This window comes from Myiozetetes cayanensis, unplaced genomic scaffold, assembly GCF_022539395.1.
Source record: "Myiozetetes cayanensis isolate MyiCay16 unplaced genomic scaffold, myiCay2020 scf5-8, whole genome shotgun sequence".
NCBI classification, from domain to species: Eukaryota; Metazoa; Chordata; class Aves; order Passeriformes; family Tyrannidae; genus Myiozetetes; species Myiozetetes cayanensis.
The window spans coordinates 62,309,003-62,332,403 of record NW_026087742.1 but is presented as its reverse complement, the minus strand read 5'-3'; the positions used below and the strand labels follow the sequence as shown (position 1 = coordinate 62,332,403).

The window sequence follows — 23,401 nt, the reverse complement described above, 5'->3', positions numbered from 1 at the left end:
TATAACTTACCAGGTGTTATGATGTTCACACATCTCATGAATACAACAGCCTTTCACTGAGCAGATGAACCAACAAGCATACCATTCAAATGACTTGGTTATTACCAAAGACTTTAAAATGAACCAATGAAGATAATTAGTGAAAGGAGGAAAGAAAGGATTAATACTATCCAAATACCAATGTGGTTAATGAATTAGCAAAATGAACCCTTACTATCTCAGTAACACTTTTTCAAAATTAGAGCTGTATCAGAAGTTTCAAATTTAAAAGACAACTCTTTTAATAAACTAAATTTTAAATACACATTCTACAAAAGCCTTAACTTCTCAGTTCCTTCTTTTGTTGTCAAAAGTATCTACATATACACAGACACACACATAAGAAAGTATGACCTTTCATTTTATTATTTAAAATACAACTTTCAGGTCACACAATTACTATGCACTGACGGTATTTCCATTATAACAAATCGTCATTCGCGACACAATGATTCTTCATTTCAAGGGTAAGCACTTTCCCAAGTCTCAAATCTCTTGAAGAAGTTCCTTCTTTTCCTCAAAATACTTCTCAAACCACTCAATATGCTCAATCTTCTGCTTAACACTGAGGTATGGGTTTTTTGAAAGCCCACAGATGACTAGTTCCATGAAGTGGCGAATAGGTCCATCCTTGGGAAAGCCTTCGAGGTGTTTGTCCAGAAAGATATGTTCATGAAATTCAGCACCATCGTCCATCCCTGGTAGAAAGGACAAAAAAAGACAAAGTTATTTTCATAACATAAAAGCAAATTTAAATAAACAGCAAATAAAAAAATATATAGTTTGCAAATAATCTTAAATTAGTAAAATTACCGGTTCTGCTCACATTTATAGAATATGTAATATTTAAATCAACTTTCTGGCTGGTAATCTCTCTAAAAGCTGATGCTGGGGTAGGAGTAGGAATAATTATAACCATAAATCAATCTTCTTGCCAAAATCTGGTTTGTTCAACACCTGAAAATTTTGATTCACTGGCTGGGGGCACTTTCTTAATAAATTCTTAAAGAAAACACTGATTGCCTAAATTCTGCAGAGGATTAAAGAATACAAGCTAGTCTTGAACAAATGAGGCAACCTCGTAAGTACTGAACAGCTAACACACACTTGCATGTCCGTTCCGAGTCACGGTTTTAACATCCTATTGCTATCAAATGGGTGCAGAAATTGGTTTTTCTGACATCTTCTGAATCTGTGAGTATATGCTGATGTAAAAATGTTGTCTATCTCACTAGCTGCTACTTTTAAGTCACTACCACCAAAGATGATCTATTCAAAAGCAACCACAGAACAGGGGATAAGGGATTATTGGAGATCTCTAATCAAGCACAGCTCAGATCCTACAGTAAATTTTTGTTCTCTGTCTTGTGGACTTCTTTTGCCATTGTTCATACTGTGATGCTACAGACAAAGACTCAGAACACAAACACCTACATACAGAAGAAAGGCTGCCCTTGCCGTTCCCAGTTCCAAGAAAAAAAAGAAAAGGCAAACTGGGATTTGCAAATAAAGATTTTTCTTCAGTTAGATATACAGGAAAATTGTTATTTGATCCCAATTTGCTTGCACCTTTAAATAAAAATCTGGTATTAGAGAAAAGCATTGTACCATTTTCAGATGACAAAAATGTGAAATCTACACCAGAGACATAAAAGTACATGTTTTCCTGAACTAGCTAGTTTCATGTTTTCCTATACTATTTAACAAAATTAAATAATGAGTATTAAAATTGAGGTAATTAAGCCATGTTAGTTCTAGGCTTCCTCCTTTGTTAGAGCTTCTACAGTTTCGGAAGAGATGATGCACATCTCTGGGATGGAGAAGTCTCTCAGCTTGTGAAGTTCACATTACTTCCTTCCTGTCCTTAAACTTTAGGTACTGCAATACCTGAAGGTGCAGGCAAATACCTCTATTTTTCCCATAGATTTTTAAAAAAAATGTGTGAGTCTATCCATACCATCACATTCATCTCCCTTGTTCTCAGAAAAATAAAGCACATTTCCTTGTTCAGAAGCTCTCTCCTTTTTCCTTTATGTTGAAAGTTAAAATAAAAAAAACCAGGAAATGTCAGCTTCAGAAGGTGTATTTCTGCTGTGCTTGGAAACCTATGTCCACTTACAGAAGCACAGTGATGATCCTTTCACCACGCTACCCATGCTGACTTTCTCTCACCAAGGCAAGGTGGAATCTCACTGTATCTGGATGCTACTGGTTGCTTTCTCAAACCAACAACCTTTCCAGACTTCCGCACTTTTGCTGGTCTCAGAAATCCAAGAAAACTAAACCAACAAACTCACTACTGAAGGAATCTGAGTAATGCTGACAGTAAAATTCAGCCTCCTGGATGCTCTTCTTATGGGGATAGATAGACAGTGTCAGGAGAGATTGTGCCTAATAAATAATTTCACCAATTTTCATCTCTAAGTCAAAAGAAATTAAACCATTTATAGCCTAACAAAAATGCAGGTCAGAAGGAAATATAACATCACGTATTCTGATCTCCTTTTTGTCGAAGACATGATACATGGTTTGCAGATGAAGTATTAAATCCAAATATTTCGGTTAGACCACATATTTCAATCCTCCAAAAAGTAAACAAAAGTGCATGACAGAAAATGAGACCACAACTGCCCAAAGCAGCAGAGGTTGAAACCTCTGGTGGAAACTGATCAGATGAGATATGCTTGCATGACTCCCCCACTCCACCCTCCCCCAGCAAACCCTGGCTCATGCTGCAAACCTGTCCCTCAGCCTCTCTTGCACTATCCTCAGAAACCTAATTTGAAATAACATGCACGATAGGAAATCCAAAGTAGAGGATTTTCTTTTTCAACCTCAAAGCAAAAAGTCATCCACCTCAATTTCTCGTTTCCAATCCCCCACATATTACAAAACAGAAACTCTGGGGAATTTCTCTACCTAAAACATTAATCCTTCCAAGACATGACCAACCTTGCCTTAAAGATGTCATCTCAAACACAGACATCCACCCTTTATAGGAAGTATTGCTGACATGCTACAAAGATGACTATTTTGATCTAGTGAAGAGATGTCCCTGTCCTAGGCAGGGGGTTTGGACTAGATGATCTCTAAAGGTCCCTTTCAGCATAAAGCATTCTATCCTTTTAGGATTTTTAGAATGAGACAAATTGTGCTCTTCAGTAGGTTCCTAGAAGAGATCCAGAATTAGTAAAGCAACCCCGACACAATGGTTGTGTAACTTTGCCACTTCTCTTGGCAAGCTGATCCAATATTTCTCTGCTGGGAACAGCATCTCAGCAAAACAGAGAGAACAGGACTTGGTGAACTTTTGCCTACAGAGAGACCTTCCTATCACTTATGCAGTAACAATCTCTGGCCCACCAAAAGCATTTGCTCCTCATAATGAGGTGTTACAGCAAAGTAGCACCTGTAACCTGCACTGTCATTTTTATCTCCTCAGGTTTTGAGTCACCAATATGAACAGAAATAATACAGGAGGCACGAATCAATGTCTTTCCCCACTTTTTGCCACAGTAATCATGGAGCAGAGTTAAAGCTACTGGAAGCAGGAGAGGCAAGCAGAAAGAAGGAGGAATGAGAATGATGTTATGCAAGCTGTACTAATGGTTTGCTAATCTGGTAAAAATTAATCGGAGGCCAGAGAGATGGAGAGGAGGAAAAAAAAAAAGGTAATTTTCTGCCTAACAGTGACTTCAACTGCATCAGACAAGGGAAAGGACATGCAGGAAGGAGCAGAGAGCAGGGCAGTAGGGTGTGTGTAGGGGAAGACTGCTGCTGGCCACTGCAGCAAGTCAGTATGTCTAGCCACATCTTCAGATGTTCACACCAAAATCATTTTAAAAATCATGACCTTGTCCTGATGCCACAAAGCATGGCACAGTGCCTTGGTAAAGCACTTAACGAGATCACCAGAGATTCTCTGGAGCCAAGAAAAATAGGTATAAGCAGTCATCTTCCTTTTTTTATATTTAGTTTAAAACTTTAAAGGCTTTCATAATGCTAAAAGTTGAGTATACATGCTTCCTCAACAGAAAATTTAATTGCACTTACATTTTGAAACCACATGCTTGTGGCATAAAAGGAAAATCACACCTTTCTTTATACAGAACAAGCTGAAGTAATGTCCTCCCACTGAGGGAAACGACTGTTACAAAAATGCAAAATTAACAGCAGAAAGGGGCATCTTTTTTTGCAGAGACACTGAAATTACAGTTTGCTGATATAACTGGAGTGAGGTACTCAAGCTTTTTACCGTGGTTTGACATACCTGACGTGATTAATAGCCTGTGGCTGGCAGTTTGATAGGATGGAATTTACTGACTTGGTATTTCAACCTGAAAGGTGACAGATTTTGGAACGCTCCACTGGAATTTTCCACATGACTAGTCTTTGAGGACAAATCAATAAAGATTCTTGTTTAAGTATATGTAAAGACTCTTTGTCCGTCCACCACCCCACCCCAGACAGCGCAGCTCCAGCCCCACTGCTGCAACAGAGGAACCACCAGCGGCCAAAGACACTTTGTCAGCTGCCGGCCCCAGACCGTGTAACTGGTTCCAGCCACGTCACGGCGACAGCGAAACCATCCGCCGCAACGGCTCCAAGCTTGCGGAAACATGACTGGAGCACACTTGGATTTCTGCATGGTGGAACAGATCAATTCTGGGAGCAGTGATTAAATTCTGCGGAGAAACTGCCAAGTAGGGGGAGAATAAGCACTAAGAAACTGTGAACCCCGTTATTCAGTTCGCAACTCGGCATAGCGCAGATTTTCAAAGACTTCCAGCTTCAGATACTAACCTGTTTTGCTCTCAGTGACTGAATCACTATAAAGCAGTTCTGTTTGATGTTCTTTAAAGTCTTTAAAAAAACCTCAAACCCACAGCGAAGGTCTCCCTGAAGTTATGAAGTCCCCCTTCCTATACTGTAGACTTTGAGTAGTTGTTCTTTCCTTCCTTTACATTCATTCTCTCTCTCTGCTGGCTTAACTTTACACGGAGCACTTTTTTTTTTTAATGGTAATAAAAGAAAATAATGTTCCCAAAGATGCCTAATTAACATAGATGTCCAGAGTGAGTGAATATTGTGACTGTTTATTCTTATAAAACAGACAGAACAAAGGGAGCGAGCAACTGTTTAACACTCGGCCAGGGCAGATATGGAACTGGCAGACAGCAAACTGAGATCCAGCCAGACACTTGTTCGAGAGCCACACCAAAGAACAGAATCAGCATTATAAAACACACGCAGCAGTTTTAAGATTCCCCAACTTCTGCCAGGAGCTTAATTTAAAGAAGTTGCATAGTAAAAAGTATTGTGTAATAGGCTTGAATGGACTTTTGGTGTTGAAAGCATCAGGGAGGGAGGGAGTTCTCCCCTTCTTGGCAGCAGTCAGTCATCAGATCAGCCAAACCACCTGCAGGACTTCACCTGAAGAGTGCCAGAATGAGTTCATCTGAAGCATCTCTGATCTGGGACAGTCAGGAAGTTTTATTTGTTTACTATCAAATGCATGACTCATAGCTGAAATGCTGTGTTGAAACAGTCAAAGGTCAAATATGCTCTAATTTTAAAAAAAGATAAATAGAGACAGATAGTAAAAGTTAACAGTGCACGTACCAACTTCGTTGTCAATTGGGAACTCCCACAGTATTCCTTCTTTTGTCCACTGGATCATCTCCTCAAAACCATTTCGGGGCGGCTGTGCAGTTATTGCTGCAATCTCCTTCGCAAACTCCAGATCCCAAATTGTTGGTGAAGATACTAAAAAATAAATTTTGTAGAGATCTGTCAGCAGCAAAAGACTTCTCACTAGCTAAAACAAAGTCCTTTAACATTATTCTTTACAGAGACTAATTTTTTCTCTATTAGATGCCAGCATCACCTTTCTCAAATGAGAATTCTCTGTTGACATGAAAGCCCATTAAATTCTCAAATGTCTGATGAAAACATATTCTGAAATCCTAGGGGACAATTTATTTTTAAGCCTTCCACACAGAGCAGGAATTTAATTTTTCCACAGTCTGCTTTTCTTTTTGTCTTTCACAAACTGTGGATATGACAAACTCTGAATTCAACTGGTGCACTCTGCTAAAGGAATCTTACTTCTACAGGAGTTTTCTGGTACTTCATAACTATACTCTCCTTCAGGGAAACAACTCAATCTACAAATTATGGCAATTTCTTCCCCAACTCTCCTAAGTGTCCCACTTTCTGTCTCTCGGGCTTGAGAAATTGTGATTTCCTATACTTTCCACGAAGTCAAACAGTTCCTTCAGGGATGCATCTTTTCTAATGCATATATTTTTTACGTTTTTTTTAATCAAAGGTTACTCATATGGTAGTAGTTACTCTTAAGGAGTTCCTGCCCCTCCACCCAGGAGAACTGGTCATGAGCCCAGACTGAGCCGCTTCGCTGAACTGAAGGGAACAAGCTGTTACCACAGGACAGGGAGAAATCACTGGGAGTGCCTTGGGCTACTGTCTCGTGAGCTGGCCTAAGCTGCATTCCACCTTGGTTTTTTGCCTCCCCCTGTTATCAATTCACCCTAATCTCCTTGGAACAGAGATCTTCATGTGAATTCAAATGTAAGAGTCCACTTGAAGTGGATCATGGCTGATCAGCTATTATTTTACTACTCACAAGTGTTAAGTACTTGAAGCCAAGATATAATTTCATCTTTGGCTCAGCAGCTTACAACTCAAATGAATTAAAAAAAAAAATCTCCCCCCGCTCCTTTAAAAGAAAACACAATGAAAGGGCAAACAGTATTTTTACATACTGAAAAGTGTTTTCAGGTTTTTTTGTGTTAAATCAGAAAATATTAAAATTATTCCTTAAGACGGAAATTTCCAGGACTCTATTCCCTAGGTGACTACTTTGATTTGAGGGCTGGAGGCAAGAATAAAATACAGCTAGAAGACAACATGAGAAACCATACCAAAATGAAATTATTGTCCACATCTTTAAGAAACTAGTGCATCTTCTAATAGAAGAAAGCAGAAACTCATTTTTTCAAGATTGCAGTAAGGCTGGTAAAGATTATATTTTCACCTCTGCGAAACAGAAAATACTGACATTTGATGTTAACAGTTATGAAGAATATTTTCTGGATGCCAATTTACCTTCCAGTTAACATGCAGGTTTTCAAAACCAAAACTTAACATGAAACTTGCTTTTCTGTCATGTACAAACAATGTTTTAACTCATTATCTCCATTAATATGAGCCAAGACAGTGAAAACAAATGAATCAGGGTATCAGGTACCACACCAGCATTTCCCAAGATTAACACCAAAAAAATGTCATCAGGCTTAGTCAGTAAGCCAAGTAATCAGCTTCCTGGCTTAGAACATGTTGTAGATTTCCTCAAGGCTACCTGGAACCAAACAAGGAAATACCACACAAAAAGCTGAAAGAAGCTTATTTCTTAATATCTAATTACAAATCCAATAAAGTCCACTCACTCTCTTATACAACTGTGTACATTCCAGTTTTGTGTTTAAAAAAAAATTGCATCTCAGCTTTTTATCTAGTGACTACTTTGAGCCATTGTGTCTGCAATCTGCTCATGAAAAAAAGAAAACTTAAATTCTCCCCATTTTACCTGAGTAAATTTGAATCAACTCAGAAACCAGCTTCTTCAACACCACACTTGTTAAGATAGCTAAAAACAAACACTGCATAATTTGTTATGTTTTTATATGTAAAATGGACCAATTTTAAATATATTGGCAGTCTTAAAAATATTGAATTCCAGTCTAATAAGTAAATTCCACAGAGGTGGCTGAATTCAGAAACCTCACAGCTGCTTGAAAATATGCAAACAGCACTATTTGACATTTTATTAAAGAAACTGAGCAGACAAATTAATTTCTCCCTGCAGTTTCAAGTGTAAAAAAAGAAAGACAAAAGTACTCATCTAGAATCTGGCAAAAACTAACAGTCCTACTCTTGAAACAAACAAATATGCATCATTTTCTAAGATATCAGAGAGGAGTACTATTTCTTCTGCCACTGTTGGCTTTACACAAAGTTCTAAGTCACCACACTGGAATAAAGTCCTTTTTTGAAAGGGCCTCAGAATATCCGAGGGAAAACAGCATATTAAAGATATCAATACAGGCTGGGAGACCAAGGGACTGAGAGCAGCCCTGCTGAGAATGACTTCAGGATATTGGTGGATAAAAACTGGACATGAAGCAGCCACGTGCATTTACAGCCCAGAAAGCCAACTGGAATCCTAAAATGAAGTATGGCCAACAAGTTGAGAGAGGAGATTCTGCCCCTCTACTCTGCTCTCATGAGACCCCACCTGGAACATTGCATCCAGCTCTGGGGTCCTCAACACAGGAAGGACATCAACCTGTTGGAGCAGGTCCAGAGGAGGGCCATGAAGATGACTAGAGGGATGGAACATCCCTCCTATAAGATGAACTGAGAGAGCTGGGATGGTTTCTCATGGAGAAGGGAAGGCCCCAGGGTGACCTTATTACAATCCATTCAGTACTTAAGGGGAACTTGTAAGAAAGATAAGGACAGAATTTTTAGTAACAAGGGACAAGTGAGTAGTGGTTTTAAACTAAAAGAGGGTAGATTCCGAGTATATAAAAGGAAGAAATTTCTTCCAATGAGGGTGGTAAAATACTGGAAATGATTGTCTAGAGGGCTGGTAGATGCCTTATCCCTGGAAACCTTCAAGGTCAGGTTGAATGGGGCTCCGAGCAACCTGATCTAGTGGAAGACATACCTGCTCACTGCAGGGGGAGTTTGAATTGGATGACCTTTAAAGGTCCCTTACAACCCAAACTATTCCATGACTCTAAACATACACGAAGAGCTTTACAACAGGTAAAGGAAGGTGTCATTTGTCAGCCGCTGACGGGAGCTTTCAAGCTGCACCTGGAACACTAAACAAAAGAAGGCCACACAGCAATCCAGTGCGTAGTCTTGGTTTTGTACTACCCTGCTTATGCTTAGCCACCTGTAGAGTTTGCTTGTTTCCCTGGAATCACAGCCTTGCATTTCTTTGCAACTTGACAAATAAGCTGGAGCCAACACACCCGTTCTCCAGGCTGGCTTTAGACTCACAGGAGTACGACTGATGTTTGTGACAAAAAGCCAGTTATACCCTTCAAGTTCAGTAACGGAATGCCCTGATCACTACAGAAAACAATCTGTATGGAAGTTTTGCTTGGTAAAAATCAGAGTTACATTAAGGTAGTCATTTATCAGTCTGAAAGCAGAAAGTGAACAGATCATAAGTCTCCTCACAGCAATGAATCTCTTGATATTCTAAAAATGCAGAACTTGGCCTCACTGGGTTTTTCATTACTGAATTTCCACTAACCTGTTTTCAGTGCGTGTTCTGGTTCTGTAGAAGCCTTAGTGAATATATTAAGCCTCTTTCCTGCTTTGAGACTTCTATAAACAAAAAAGAAAACCGATATTTAGTATTTCACAACACCTCACAACATTGCCAGATAGCAAATTAAAAAGCACAAAATATTTTCATGAACTAACAGATCTCTGGAGACGAAAATAAACAAAAAAAAAAAAGAGACAGTGACTCTCACTAAATTCTCAACTTTTAAACCAGAGTAAGTGTTTATGACTTCATTATTCGTCTGTAACAGAGCCTCTCAAAACATTTCCTTGCAAAAGAATGAGCATAAATCAAACATTACATTTGTAGTTACTTTTTACTGGAGTATTTAGGAATCTGAAGAAAGGTAAACAGTATCAAACCACAGTACTTAAGTGATTTTACAAAGTTGCAACTATCTGAAGACTTGGGTTTTTTCCCTGTAAAAAATATTGCACAATTCAGGAAGAGAAAAGGCAACAGCTAAATCAAATAATTCCTGCTTTATGACATAAATAGCCTTTTTGGAAGATTACACAGCCACCTTCTCTGCCATACGGCAAACAGTCAGAGTATATCCCTATGATACGTTTTAAGTAGTTCTCTCTTCTGAATATAAAAATATTTCACTCTGACCATCTATTTTCAATCACATTTAACATTAGCATAAGCATACATTAAAAAGGAAAATTTAGAAATACAAGAGTTCAAGAAGCAGTCAAAGTAAATTCTTATAAATGAAAACAAAGAAATAACACTGTCTTTAGAAACAATTATGCTTTTAATCATACTATCTTCCAGGTTTCCACTGAAATTCTAACAGTTACTCCTTTTTGTTATTGCATGTCCACTGTTACCCTTTCTGACCTTAAAATTCCACCTATCTGGATTTACTGGAGATTTCTAATGGCCTCAACTACTTCTGCAAACCTGCTCCTGTCATATTACATTTCAGTGATGAAACTACCCTGGATCTGTTTCAGCACAGAGCAATCGAGTTACAGAGCCTAAAAAGAATGTTGATTTAGGGCTATATTTTCCTATCTGTGTGTAACTCCCAATCACATTGGCCAAAGATGACTTGGAAGAACATTTATTGTAAAATGACAAGTTTAAATTATTATAGTGAAACATCACTCATTTCATTGAAACCTATGAACTCGACTTAAGATATTCTTCCTAAACCATTCTTTTCATACTGTCAATTGATATGTAAATCCATCAGATTTTCAGGTATGCAGAAGGAAACCTAGGCCTGAAACTGGAGACAGTTTACTCATTATAGGGATTTTAAAAACAATTTTATAGTACTGATCCTGAAGTAATATACCACGTATAGTTTCATCACACAAAGAGGGTAAGACAGCTTCTCAGATATCATAAATTTAATAAATCTTTTCAAACATAAATGAAATTCACTTTGCAGTATGTTATTAAATGAGAAGTTTAGCAAAGATAAATAATATACATTCTATGAGTATGTAATAGCTCAGGTTTCCAGTTTATACTTCTAGATCATATTATTTCTATTCTTTCATAGTTTGAAAAACTTTTAATCCAACACCTTAAATAAAGTATTTCTCACAGTCAGAAGAATAGAATAATAGAATAATGTAGAATAATAATAAAATTACTTTCATGTGACAATTACCTCTGTCTGAGAATTATCCAAAGAATAAAAATATCTATAGAGCTATTGTTCATCTGATAATGAAGTCAGTTTCTTTGCTCCTCAAACCAGCAGCCTGTAGTTGAATGAAAAATCCACGACAGAAATATCTAAGTCAGGAGGGCTTGGTCAAAACCTTTGTTCCACTTCTCCCTTCAACCTCCATTACAAAAAGCCCCTCTTGCACCTCCTACCAGCTTTGCACCAGAACATAAAACACTGTGCACTTATAACACTGAAGAGGCCCGAGAGATGCTTCCCTAACACACCACAGCAGCTTAGCAGTTCAAGAACAAGGAAGTTACTCAGAAACATTTCAGCAAGCTGGTTAAGTTCTTCTAATGACTTCTAATGGCCATAAGCCACTTTGATGTTTTTGCATGATCTACATGGCCAATGCTTGTGTTCCAATTTGTTCCCTATGGGAAGTCACAATTCTCTGTTTATGATATACTGAAATAGACGTCTTAGATGACCAAAGAGGGTAGACAACTCCACATCTACTCACCCATAAACTTATGCTTTTTTTCCCCTTAATTAGCCAAATTCTGTCTTCAATATGATCTATCTAAACACAAATGACTCCCTCAACTTTCAGACCTAACCCCAAGAAAAGGGGATTAATTGGTAAATTAATGACAAGAGAAGTTAATATTACTAAAAACTGCTAGAAAAAGAATATACTGAGAAGGAATGTGATGGTGAGCTGCCACTGAAAAATCAAAAGACTGCAGGCAAGAAAGCACAGCTTACAGGAGTAAACCAAAAATGTAAGAGCATTCCTTAATTCATTAAAAAACAGACTGGCCATGGAATACAAGATAACAGCAATAACAGTAAGATAAGATTAAGGAGTTTACAGTGCAAATTATAAAGTTAATTTCATAGACAATTATAACATCACAGACAATAGATAAATAAATTACAGAATGACTTACTAATTGCAATGAGGTGGTAAAATTAAATAAACAAACTTTATCATCTCTTAAAAACCCCAACAGAATGGATGAAACTTTTCTCATCATGAAACATTATCAAAGTTTTCCAGTAGAGGAAAGCAAGCCTTCAAAACCTCCATTTCCCACAAAGTTAAGAAAGTGACGTGAAAGCGTATTATGCGTGAGAAAAATTAAACTAGTTAAAACAAACACAATTACATTGCAGTAGCAAATATTTTTAATTATCTAAAATGTAATATTAAAAAACTGCACATTACTTGATTAGTTGGTTAACATTAATTACTACAATGTCACGGTTTATTTCAATGCTAACAGTACTTCTCTTGCAGAATAGTTAAGCGATTTTCTTAAGCTCTCAAGTATGGCAAGTAAATTTAAAATCTTATCCATTAGTAATTGCATGCTCCTTCTGTTCAAAGATAACACAACAAAAATACCTTCTGGAGTCAAAAGACTGAGACAAAAATCTTTCAGGCCTTATTCTTTGACCATCATCATCCAACTCCAAGGAAATGCGACTGGATATCCTCACACCCCTCTGAGCTGGGGACTGCTTTTTGACTGTCATTTCTGAAATAACGTCGCTGAAATTAAAAACATAAAATGTAAAACCTCAACAAATTGACAAAGCGAGGAAGTTTGTCATATGTATTAACCAGAAACTCTACCCTCAGCTAGTTTCATAAGCCTCTATGAGACAGACTTATACATTCCTCATGAAATACACCCATTTTTAAACCATCAAACACTCAACTCTAACTTTTCAACCATTTAGTTGTTACATCCTATACAGGAAAAGTGCTATTTTACCCTAGTAAATCTACAATGAAGGCTTTCTCTGAAATTATTTAGTTTCCAACTAAAAAAAAAAAAAAATAATCCTGTATCTGCATACCAGTATTCACAGAGCGTACTAGATATGTTTTGCTTAAGCAAATGAGGAACTTCTCTGGATACAAGAAATATGCTGAAACAGGGAGGTAAAAATCACCAGTTTTTTGGACAGGAACCAACACTGCCCAGGGACAGAGCTGTGCTGCTGCAGACCAAAAGGAAGGTTGACTTCACACATCAGCTGACATGGGCCAATCATGCCACCCTAATAAGTAGGTCACCTTTCCTGATCCACTGCAATCTGTTGCATTGCATAATCATATTACAGCATTAACAGACCACATCTTCCGTCGTAATTCCGTAGTCAAAATCATAGGTGAAGAGTAAATGCTCCGATTTCTTCCAGCACCGTGTGCAGCTCGTTCTGAACACAAAGGGCAAAACACACCACCTTTCTGCCTCCCTTAACTGGCAAGTCTGGTGGTTGGTAAAGGCCAAGCTGGCAATTCTCCCTCACAGCTGTCCTCTCCACCCAACCGCTGCCAGTCACACGCAGGCATCCAAAATTGCAGCGCTCAAGTTTTAAGACATAAATATGGTCTCAAAAAAGTAAATATAGGCCAAGTCAAAAATACTGCACATCCATTTTATGAAAATCTGAATGAAATTCAAACTATGCTTTTGGCAGTTCAATTCAAAAGAGATTTTACTGACAAGAAAGAAATACTTCTGGAAAATTGTAAAAGCTAATTGCCACGGCAACACAGCAGGACTTCTCTTCAGTCTTAGATGTGGTTTCAAATGGCAGAACAAGAACAGCATAGCTCTTCTAGTACCTACTCTGAAAGCAAGTTTTAAATAATTTCATTTTAATCTTAAATAAAAAACAATCTCAGATTAGTTGCATATCTCACATCAGAAATCACTCTCTGAAGTGGCTACTGGCATTAGTAAGTTGGTGCTGGGCCAGAGGCTTGACACACTTAGGAGGGTCAAAGGGACATAATTCCTAAGGTCAGACAAAGCCCAGCCCAATGGCTTGACTCGGCTGTGACCTAGAAGACTGGAGCATTCCTGTGCTTCAGGGGAGGCAGGATTGCTCAGAGAACCTCTCCTTAATTTACTTGCAGTTTTGCACAGTAGGTTTGGACAGACTACACTACCAATCCACCAGTACACGCAGTCAATGGTATCATATTTCTCACTGGGAAATCCTAGTGTCACCCCATCACTGGCATATCAACATTTCCGGCAGCAAAATTCATCACTCTAACATTAAAAGTATCCCTGCATCATCAAAAGTACCCCTGTATTAACAAAAATAAAACTACAAAGATTCTTTTACTGCCTTTTGTAACAAAACCCATCAATTTACAAATTCACACTCCAACCCCAGTGTACTGATAGTGGTTAGATATTACACATGACCTCATGTCCCAACACAACATTTTAAACCAAAGTTCCTAGATGCTTCTGCCATCCAGAAATAGGAAGAGGTAGGACTTTTGTAACAACCACAGATTCTCTCTCCTTCCTGATTACCAGGCAGTAATTATCATACTAAAAATGAAGACCTATGAAGCTCTGGATATATTTTAGTCAAAGCTCTGAACTACTTTTCCTCCTCTTCACCCAAAACAGGAGCTGAAATTTCAACCTGTAGGTTGAAACCGCAGATTTTATTTTGGTGTAGTGCTGTTGTGATTTCCATGGAGTGAAACTTTATCCCACATTGAGAAAAATAAATTCCGGTATCATTAATATTTTCCCCTCCTCGCAAACATGCTGCCCTCATGCTGCCTACAAAACAAGGCGATGAGATGAGCGCATACAACAGTGACCTCTGGAGGTCGTGCCACTATCCTGGTAAAAACAATTGGTACAAAAGATCTGGAAAACATACAATTTATTACATATTATAAATCACAATAGCACCGTTTTTTTACAGTTCAGCACTATATGGTCTACTGCTTGTGCAAGTATCTCATTTTTAAACATTTTAAATAACTGAGGAATATAGACTGGCTTTTAAAATGTGTCAGTACACCGAATACAAAACATTTATAGAAAAAAATTGAAAGTTAAATTGCCCGTGTTCTCTTGTCAAAATAAAATTCAACATAAAATAATAATGTATAAACAAAAGTAAATGCTTTCTAATATATTTAAAGCATTTTAGTGTGCTGTGCGGATGGAGATATTGTGGAGTATAAATCATGCTGAATCAAGTCTGAGGGCTGCTGGGCTTTGTAAAATCAACATTTTTAAACACTAGCCAGAAACCTGAAGGTACTACATTTATCTAAACGAACTGAAAGGTCCCTACTAACTCTGAAAGGTTACAATAACCAAATTTTTTGTCATGAAAATCAGCAGGAGTTGTTCCTCTTTCTTTAGAACTCATCCAAGATAAGTGTTTCAAACTGTTACTCAACTATTAAGGAAGAAAACTAAAACTTTTCAGCAAATAGTGGGGTGGGGCAGGGTGTGGGGAGTGTATTCCCTGGGGGAAACAAGCTAGGTCACACAGCTGCCTCAGGGAATAGAAGTTGCCAACTCAAAGCACACCAAGCCAGCCGTGACATTCTGGTTGAGGAAAATGCATTTTTCTAATGACAGTGACTAATCCACAAACATGACATAAAATACTGTAATACCACATTTCAATCCACCAATCAACAGTATAGAGGCAATATATAGCCGCAGCTTTTAAATTTCTGAAGAATTTCAACTCTCTTTCAAGAGAAAAAAAAAACCTTTTCACTTAGACTGCAAGCGCCTTAGTCACCGTCTTTCTTCCACTGCAGCCAGAGCTGCTTCAGGAAAAGTGCAGTGGGTGACAAGACAGTGAGCCCTTGCTGCCAGCAGGCAGACCAACCACACCTAGACAAGGGCATGTACACCTTAGGGAAGGGAGACAGCACATATGAGGTTAGCCCCTGCACATGCTAGCTCAGTGAGTATCCCAATGGTCCTCCAACAGGTACTCAAGTAGGTTCTAATTACATTTAAGTTGGCCACCCACAGCCAGTGCCATTATTGAGATGTTTGTGTACTCTGCTCTTCCAAAAAGCCCAGTGACAGAGAGAGCACAAGCCCACTGGTAATTAACAGTTTAACGAACATATGCTTTATATAAATAGTCCTTATAACTGAAGAACAGGTATTTTGCTTAACAAAGTTATCACTGAGCACTGTATACCCCATTCTCTGGGCAATCATTTAACTCAACCTGTTTGCAAGCATCTGTCACGTTCTTCCTTAATTTCCACTCACTTAGAAGGCAGACAGCTGCCACAAACATCATTAGCTTGTTGGCTGCTCTGTTTGCAGTACATTGATAACCATACCAAGCAGGTCCTTTACTGATCCCTACAAACAATAACACATGTAAACCACAAATATTAATAGATGGGCCAAACTTAGATCCTCGTTGGGGACAAATTAATTTTCCCAGAATAAATTAAAACTAAGATAAGTAGCTTGCAGTTACCACTGCAAAGAGATGAAAAGACAGGTTTCACGTTCATCTTCTGCTGAAGATGCAGTTTTCTGTTTGGTTCAGCATTTCACCTAGATTTAATGCCTTATTTTCTGAGTAGTTACTGGAATACCAGCTGAAAAAAAATAGAATGAAAAATCTGTCTTCAGCCATCATCCAAACGAGCAGTATGCACAACTGTGTCGGTTTCCAAACAAATGTTTCTCATCTGTTTGAAAGCCGCACTGGAAACGGAGTTAAGCCAAGAGATGAGTTTCTTGGGTTGACTGGAAAGTTTTGAAAGGAAGGGTGGGACTATAAACAGAGTTGCTCTAGTTCATTTCTGCAGAGCTGTCACGAAAATTCACCAGTCCAGACAGAACGTCTGAAATGTCTACAAATCCATCCATTGTGTGAGAATTTTGGAAGCTTGTGACAAAAAAAACCCAAACAAACTCACAAAAAGAGCTGTTGTTTCACTAGCCTGTCCAAGAAAGCAATGATCCTGGGCAGGAAAACAATTCTGTTTCTGCAAAACCATTTTAGAAAGATGATGGCAAAATTTAGAGCTTGGTTATAAGCAGACCAATGGTGTCACTAATATACATTAACCCCAAGGATAAACTGTCCAGACGTATCTTTTAGGGCCATCTTTCCAACACAGGACCCAACCACCCTCAGGATGACATTGCAAAATTAGAATGTTGAACATAACTGAGAATAAAATTCAATAAACAGACCGTATGTTAATAGTTTCCCCCTTCTTCTGTTTATCTGTGGTTTCTTCATGTCTTCTTAGTTGTGCAAGTAGTTCTGATTCTGTCTGTTTCTTGTTGAGTGGAAGGGAAGATGCGACTGCAGAAGCAGCCTTCACCAGTTCTGGATTTAAAGGCTTTCCTCTGTAAGAGTCACAAGAGATACAAAATTAAAAACAAACAAACAAACAAACAAAAACAAACAAGCAAAAATAAACACCCCACTTTAATATTTTTAAATTATCGTTGCTGTACTGTCATTTTATGTCTTAATAACTCAGAAGTTAGTCAGATATTTTCCCAAATGGGGGTGGCCAGTGGGACAGGCAGGTTTGCCTTATATTGCGCTAATCATCGAATGCTGAATGACTGTGACAAGCTCTTGTTTTCAGACCTGGGGAAATGGTAGCCCAATGCCACTGCACAGCCCCTCAGACATACAGCTTGAAAACCACTGGCAGAATAGACCTGTGGGGTAATAAATATGATGAAACACATTGTGGAGAGGAGCCAGTCCAAAGACCTGACAATCCTGATGGCACTCTTAAATTTTTTTTTTTCTTTTTTCTCAGTTTCATTGCATTTTATCTGAACAGTATTTTCCCTCTCCCATTAAAATAACTTTCCTCAGGCAGATGTTAATGCTACCTTTCCAGAATGTCAGTGCAGAAGAAGGTAGCATGTCATAGAATAAAACTGGCATCTTTTGTCCAGATTCTCTCCTGTGATTTACTCCAAGCTACATCTGTACACCACACTCCCTTACAAAATCCTTTTCGATAGATGGAAACGGCATTTGATGGTTTATTTCATCCTAAACAATGAAAAATATTGAAAAAAGGATAAAACAGGCTAAGAAAAGTTTGTTACACTTTACCGTTGGATGCCTTCTGCAGTTCTCTGAGGACCTTCACTGTCCGGGCCTTCCAGCCTGTTCGCGTCTTGCTTTTTGTTCTCACTGGCTTTCAGCTCTTGGAGTTTCTTTCTGTAGCTCACTTCCACTTTCATATTACCAATAAGGTCTAACAGCTTCTGCTTTGGTGTTTCTGCTGTACCCTCCTGCCTCTTGGATGCCCCCTCAGTGGTGCTGCCTTTGGAAGCGGTGGATTTATCCTTCTCAGCAGAAAGCACGCTGCTTGTGCTGAAGTGTTTCTGTACTTTGCTAGATGATATACAAAGTTAAAAAACAGAAGTTACAAAAAGGGTCCAAGGTTGAACTTTGTAAGCTTACAAAAAACAAAACAAAACATCAATTACAACTGTCTAGGCCTAACTGAGTGCATTTGGAGTATGTTAAGTATATGTCAAACATGTACCTTTTGACTGTTGAGACGGACTGGCACACCATTTCCAACTCTTGATTACTTATGGTTTCCTCATCACAAAAATCAAGTAAGCAACTTTAAAACACTGTTTATTTATGGAGAAAATAATCTATGAACTTAAAACTTTTAAAGTATTTCTGCATTAGGTAGTAGAGTGAGTTCGAATCTACTGGTACCTGATACTTAAATTCATTGATAGCACAGAAAACTCACCAAAACTATTAAAAATAAGTCAATAAAGACAACACTTCCAGCCTTCTGTACACACACATGTAGCTTCACATGTTTTCACTCTTGTGGCACGACTACAGATCACATTCCCCTACCCTGCAATATAGCAGCCAAGTGGGGAAATGGATTCTGTTGAAAGATAACCCAGTAACAAATAAAAAATTATGTGGGTTATTTTTCCCTTTGAAATAGCTCCTCTACTTAGTTTACCACATCATTGCAAAGAAGCTGAAACTGACAGTGCAGGTGAAGATGTGAACCCAGGGACAGCAGGGAGCTGATCAGGAGATTGCTGCAACATAGACACAACTGCATTCTCTAGAAAAATTATCATAAAATTCAAAGAACGGTTCTCTTTAACATTCTAAAATGAAGTTTTTAAATCTCTAAATTCACAACTGCTTACTTTGCTTAAAAATCACCCTCAAGTTACTTAAACAAAGAAAAAAATTAAAATTAAATATTTATTTTGATTCAAAATAAAACACCTCAGAAGATCGTAAAACATTTCCACAAATCTGAAGGAATTGTGACACACCTCCCCTCCTCACACATCTCTGTTTGTCTAGAAAAAGAAAACTGTACCACTACCAGAAGGTATCACACTTCAGTCACTCTGTACTTCATACACTGTCAGCATTAAATTTCAATCTTGAGAAGCAACAAGAAAATTTTAGGAAAGCTTCAGAACCTCATTAATGTGAAGAAGGTTGGAGCCCTACTGTTTTACACTGTGTTGTTCTCCACAGGTCTTTGTCAAGCTCATTTTTTTATTAATTCCGGCTGCATGCTCCTTAACACTATTTCACCAATCAGAAATTACAGGATCACAGAATGGTGAGGGGTTGGAAGGGACCTCAAAGATCATCTAGTCCCAAGCCCCCTGCCGTGAACACCTCCCACTAGAACAGGTTGCTCAAGGAATTATCCAACCTGGCTTTGAACATTGCCAGGGTTGGGGCATCCACAGCTCCTCTGGGCAACCTGTTCCAGTGTCTCACCACTCTTACAGTAAAGAATTCCTTCCTAATATCTAACCCAAATTTCCCTTCTTTCAGTTTGTATCCATGTTCTATCAACTACCACTCCTGACAGAGAGTGCCTCTCTGGCTTCCCTGCAGCCCCCTTCAGACATTCCGCGCAACCTTCTCTTCTCCAGGCTGAACAGCCCCGACTTTCTCAGCCTAATCCTTGTTTACAAAAATTTAAAAACCAAAAACAAAAACCAAAACAAACAAACAAACAAAACACGGAAAACACAGCAAGACTGCAAGCCTTATACATCTAAAGCCAGCAGTGCACTGAAGTCTGCATTGCTGTTATTTCACCTACCCTCTGGTTTGCCTCCCGCTGGGAAGCTCGGCCTGAGAAAGCAAACACAGCCACCAAAGAGCCCCAGCTGTTTTGTGCCATGAGGCCATCACAGCATCGGAGCTTGTGCAAAAATACCGAGGAGCTTTGGAATCAAAATAAACAAATAAATAAACAAACGTACAACTGACCTGTCATTAAAAACACTTAAAAAAATCTGACAGTGAAAAGGAGAACGAACTCCCAAACGCCGCTCTTAGCCGGTGCTTTGGGCACGTACAGCACAGCCCGGCAGGCAGCACCGCGCTCCGCTGACCCGCACGGTGCAGGGTTACGGCGCCAGGCCACACACATGCGGATCGCTCTCACCACCCCACGACGGGAAGAAGGACGGCGATGCGAGAGCAACGCGAGACGCGCAGCCCACGCCATTCTCCCGCACTGACCCCATCCCCCAGTCTCCACTGGTGTCCCTGGCTCCCGGCCCCGCCGGCGCAGGCGGACCCCGGCCCTCAGCAGGCCGCGCTCCGGGACACGGCCCGGCCGCCGCCGGCACCCCCACCCCACAGGTACCTGTGAGGGCTGCCGTGCAGCCGCGCTGCCCCCGCCGCCCCCAGGAGCCGCGACGAGGAGAAGCCGCCGCCGCCGCCCCAGACACGGACACGGCCCCACATCGCGCCGCGCTCCCCGCCCGCGCTCCCCGGCGCCGCCGGCCGGCAACAGAAGCCGCGCCGCGCGTTCCGCGCTGCAGCGTTCCGGCCGGCCCCGGCCCGGCTCTGCTCCGCCGCCAGACAAACCCATCCCGCTCACGCTCTACTGAGCACTGGTGAGGCAACACCTGGAGCGCTGTGTCCGGCTCTGGGCTCCTTGGAGGGACACGGAGCTCCTGGAGCGTGTCCGGCAGAGCGTAACAAAGATGACTGAGGGACTGGAGCATCTCTCCTGCGAGGAAAGGCGGAGGGAGCTGGGCCTGTTCAGCCTTGAGAAGAGATGACTGAAACGGCACCTCACCAATGCCTATCTAAAGGGCAGGTGCCAAGAGGACGGAGCCAGGCTTTTCTCGGTGGTGCCAAGCAGTAGGACAAGAGGCAGTGGGCAGAAACTGATGCACAGCAAGTTCCACCTGAACATGAGAAAAAACTTCTTTACTGCACATGTGACCACACACTGGAGCAGATTGCCCAGAGAGGTTGTGGAGTCTCCCTCGCTGGAGATTTTCAAGAACCATCTGGATGCAATCCTGTGCAATGTGCTCTTGGACGACCCTGCTTGAGCTGGGAGGTTGGACCAGGTGACTCACCGTGATCCCTTCCAACCTGACTGATTCTATGATTCTGTGAAACCAAGCCTTGGGGTGACCCTTCTGAAGCATTTAATGGTAGGAGATCCCCAAAGTCTTGGGGGAAGCTGCAGCTCTCACTGCTGAGCAGGAGCAGATAAGTGTAAGGGTTTCTGCTGGGGCCAAAGCACTTATCTTTAATAATTTTGTGGAGGGAAAAAAAGATTTGTGTGTACTAAGTTCATGTATCTCACCGGGTCGTTCCTGTTATTTACATCCCTAAATAATCCCTAAATTGGCTCCAAACCTTTGAACCATGTTTCAGAAGGGTGTTTGGCCCTAACCCAATGCAGTTATTTCAGGGTACACAATTTCTAAATGAGTCCCTCTTTAAAATCAAAACGTCTTCCATGCCAGCCCAGTGCAGGGACAAAAACTATGGTTTGGGTGAGTAGCCACAGGTGCAGGCAGCAGAAATAGCCACTTGGTGGCAATATGCTCATTGTAGTGCTGCATTCCATGGCTATAAAATCTCCCAAGCAATTATTTCAAGCACTGTCATCATCTCCATCTTTTGTACAGGGTCTAAATAAGAGCAGATTAATCCTGGTGGTCTGCCCGAGGAATGTGGCTGTGAAGAAGCATCCTGAAATACACAAGGCCTGATGTTTTAGCTGGCAAATGGCAATGGCTGGCAGCACGTGGCTTAATGACATATTAAGTACAAGCTTCACTGCATTTGGAGTTAAATAATTTTCACCAACTGGATCTTCCAACAATGCTGCCATTCTGCTAAAATAGAAGTAAACACACGGTCAAAATTCTTTGCAGCTACACAGTAATCTCTTTAACTATTGCAGGTTATTTGAGCTGCACAACTAAATCACAATCACTAACTGGTTACCACAGACCCAGCAATTATTTTTTACATTAAAGAAATAAAATAATTTACAATTCAATTTCTAAAGTCATTTGTAACCTAGCTTGCCATTCCTTCACAATTGCCACACCTTGAATACTGAATCCAGCTCTGGGGTCACAAGCACAGGAAGGACATCAACATGTTGGGAGCAAGTCCAGAAGAGGGCCACCAAGTTGATTAGAGGGCAGAAGCACCTCTCCTACGGAAGAGAGGCTGAGAGAGAATTGGGATAGCTCAGACTGGAAAAGAGAAGGCTTCAGGGTGATCTAATTGTGACCTTCCAGTACCTGAAGGGAGCCTACACAAGAGATGAAAATCAACTATTTACAAAAGCATGTAGTCACAGGATAAGGGGGAATGGCTTCAAACTGAAAGACAGAAGGTTTAGATTAGATTTTAGGAAGAAATTCTTTACTCTGAGAGTGATGAGGTACTGGAACAAATTGCCCAAAAGAGTTGTGGATACCCCATCCCTAGGAGTGTTCAAAGCCAAGTTGGTTACAAAGCCCACATGGGCAACTCTGATCAGCTTGGTCCAGTGAAATTTCTGTCCCCATCCACAGGGGACAGAACTAGGGGGGTTAAAACTAGATGATCTTTAAGATCCCTTCTGCCCCGGGCCATTCTATGATTCTATGATAAACCATTTAAAATAAATATTTCAAGAAAATGATCATATAGAAAATCAAATCTGAACCCTACAGTTAATTAAAAGTGATAGGGGAAAAAAATACATTTAACTTTATGGTATGTATGATGCTTTTTTCTTGGTTTGGTCTTTGAAAGTAGGAGCCATCAGATTTATTTGGTGGAAAAAAACATAGATCTAAGCTCAAATATGTAGATCTGCGTGTCCAATCCATGCAAACACGTGTGCAGCTCAACAGGGATTACAGGCATACAGTCTTTCTCAAATATGACTGATCACTGATATACATGATGGACTGCTTCCAGCTGGGCATTGTTTCTGACAAGCCTTATTGCAAGCACTTCAGTTAACTGCAAATCAAAAGGGGAAAAAAAAGTGCTCTGTAGTTTCAGCGGAGGAAAGCAATATTAGCACTCACCACAGTGGTTTAGGCCACTCTATACGCCACAGGATCATGACAGTGACAGCTTAGGAGAGTGCCTCGGTAGTCATTACACAAAATGGTGTTATTTCAGAGTACGCAATTCCTAAATAAATCCTTCTTTAAAAGAAAATTTTAAACAAACGAACACCCAATCAC

At 39.9% G+C, this 23,401-nt stretch overlaps 1 protein-coding gene across 3 annotated transcripts; it reads right to left on the bottom strand.

Moving 5' to 3' along the window:
- Window positions 1–382: 382 nt before the first annotated feature.
- MRPS31 (mitochondrial ribosomal protein S31) lies at window positions 383–23,292 on the bottom strand. Of its 3 annotated transcripts, XM_050333188.1 has the most exons (8): window positions 20,810–20,940; window positions 19,993–20,116; window positions 17,982–18,266; window positions 17,090–17,248; window positions 12,472–12,618; window positions 9,392–9,465; window positions 5,662–5,805; window positions 383–737 (listed from the first exon to the last, which is right to left on the bottom strand). In XM_050333188.1, the coding sequence occupies exons 2-8, from the start codon at window positions 20,079–20,081 to the stop codon at window positions 526–528; spliced, it is 1,110 nt and encodes a 369-aa protein (XP_050189145.1). In that variant the 5' UTR covers window positions 20,082–20,116; window positions 20,810–20,940; the 3' UTR covers window positions 383–525. The 3 variants fall into 3 exon arrangements, with proteins under 3 accessions (XP_050189145.1, XP_050189144.1, XP_050189143.1); XM_050333187.1 differs by lacking the exons at window positions 19,993–20,116; window positions 20,810–20,940 and adding an exon at window positions 23,240–23,292; XM_050333186.1 differs by lacking the exons at window positions 19,993–20,116; window positions 20,810–20,940 and adding an exon at window positions 20,545–20,662.
- Between the last annotated feature and the right edge of the window lie 109 nt (window positions 23,293–23,401).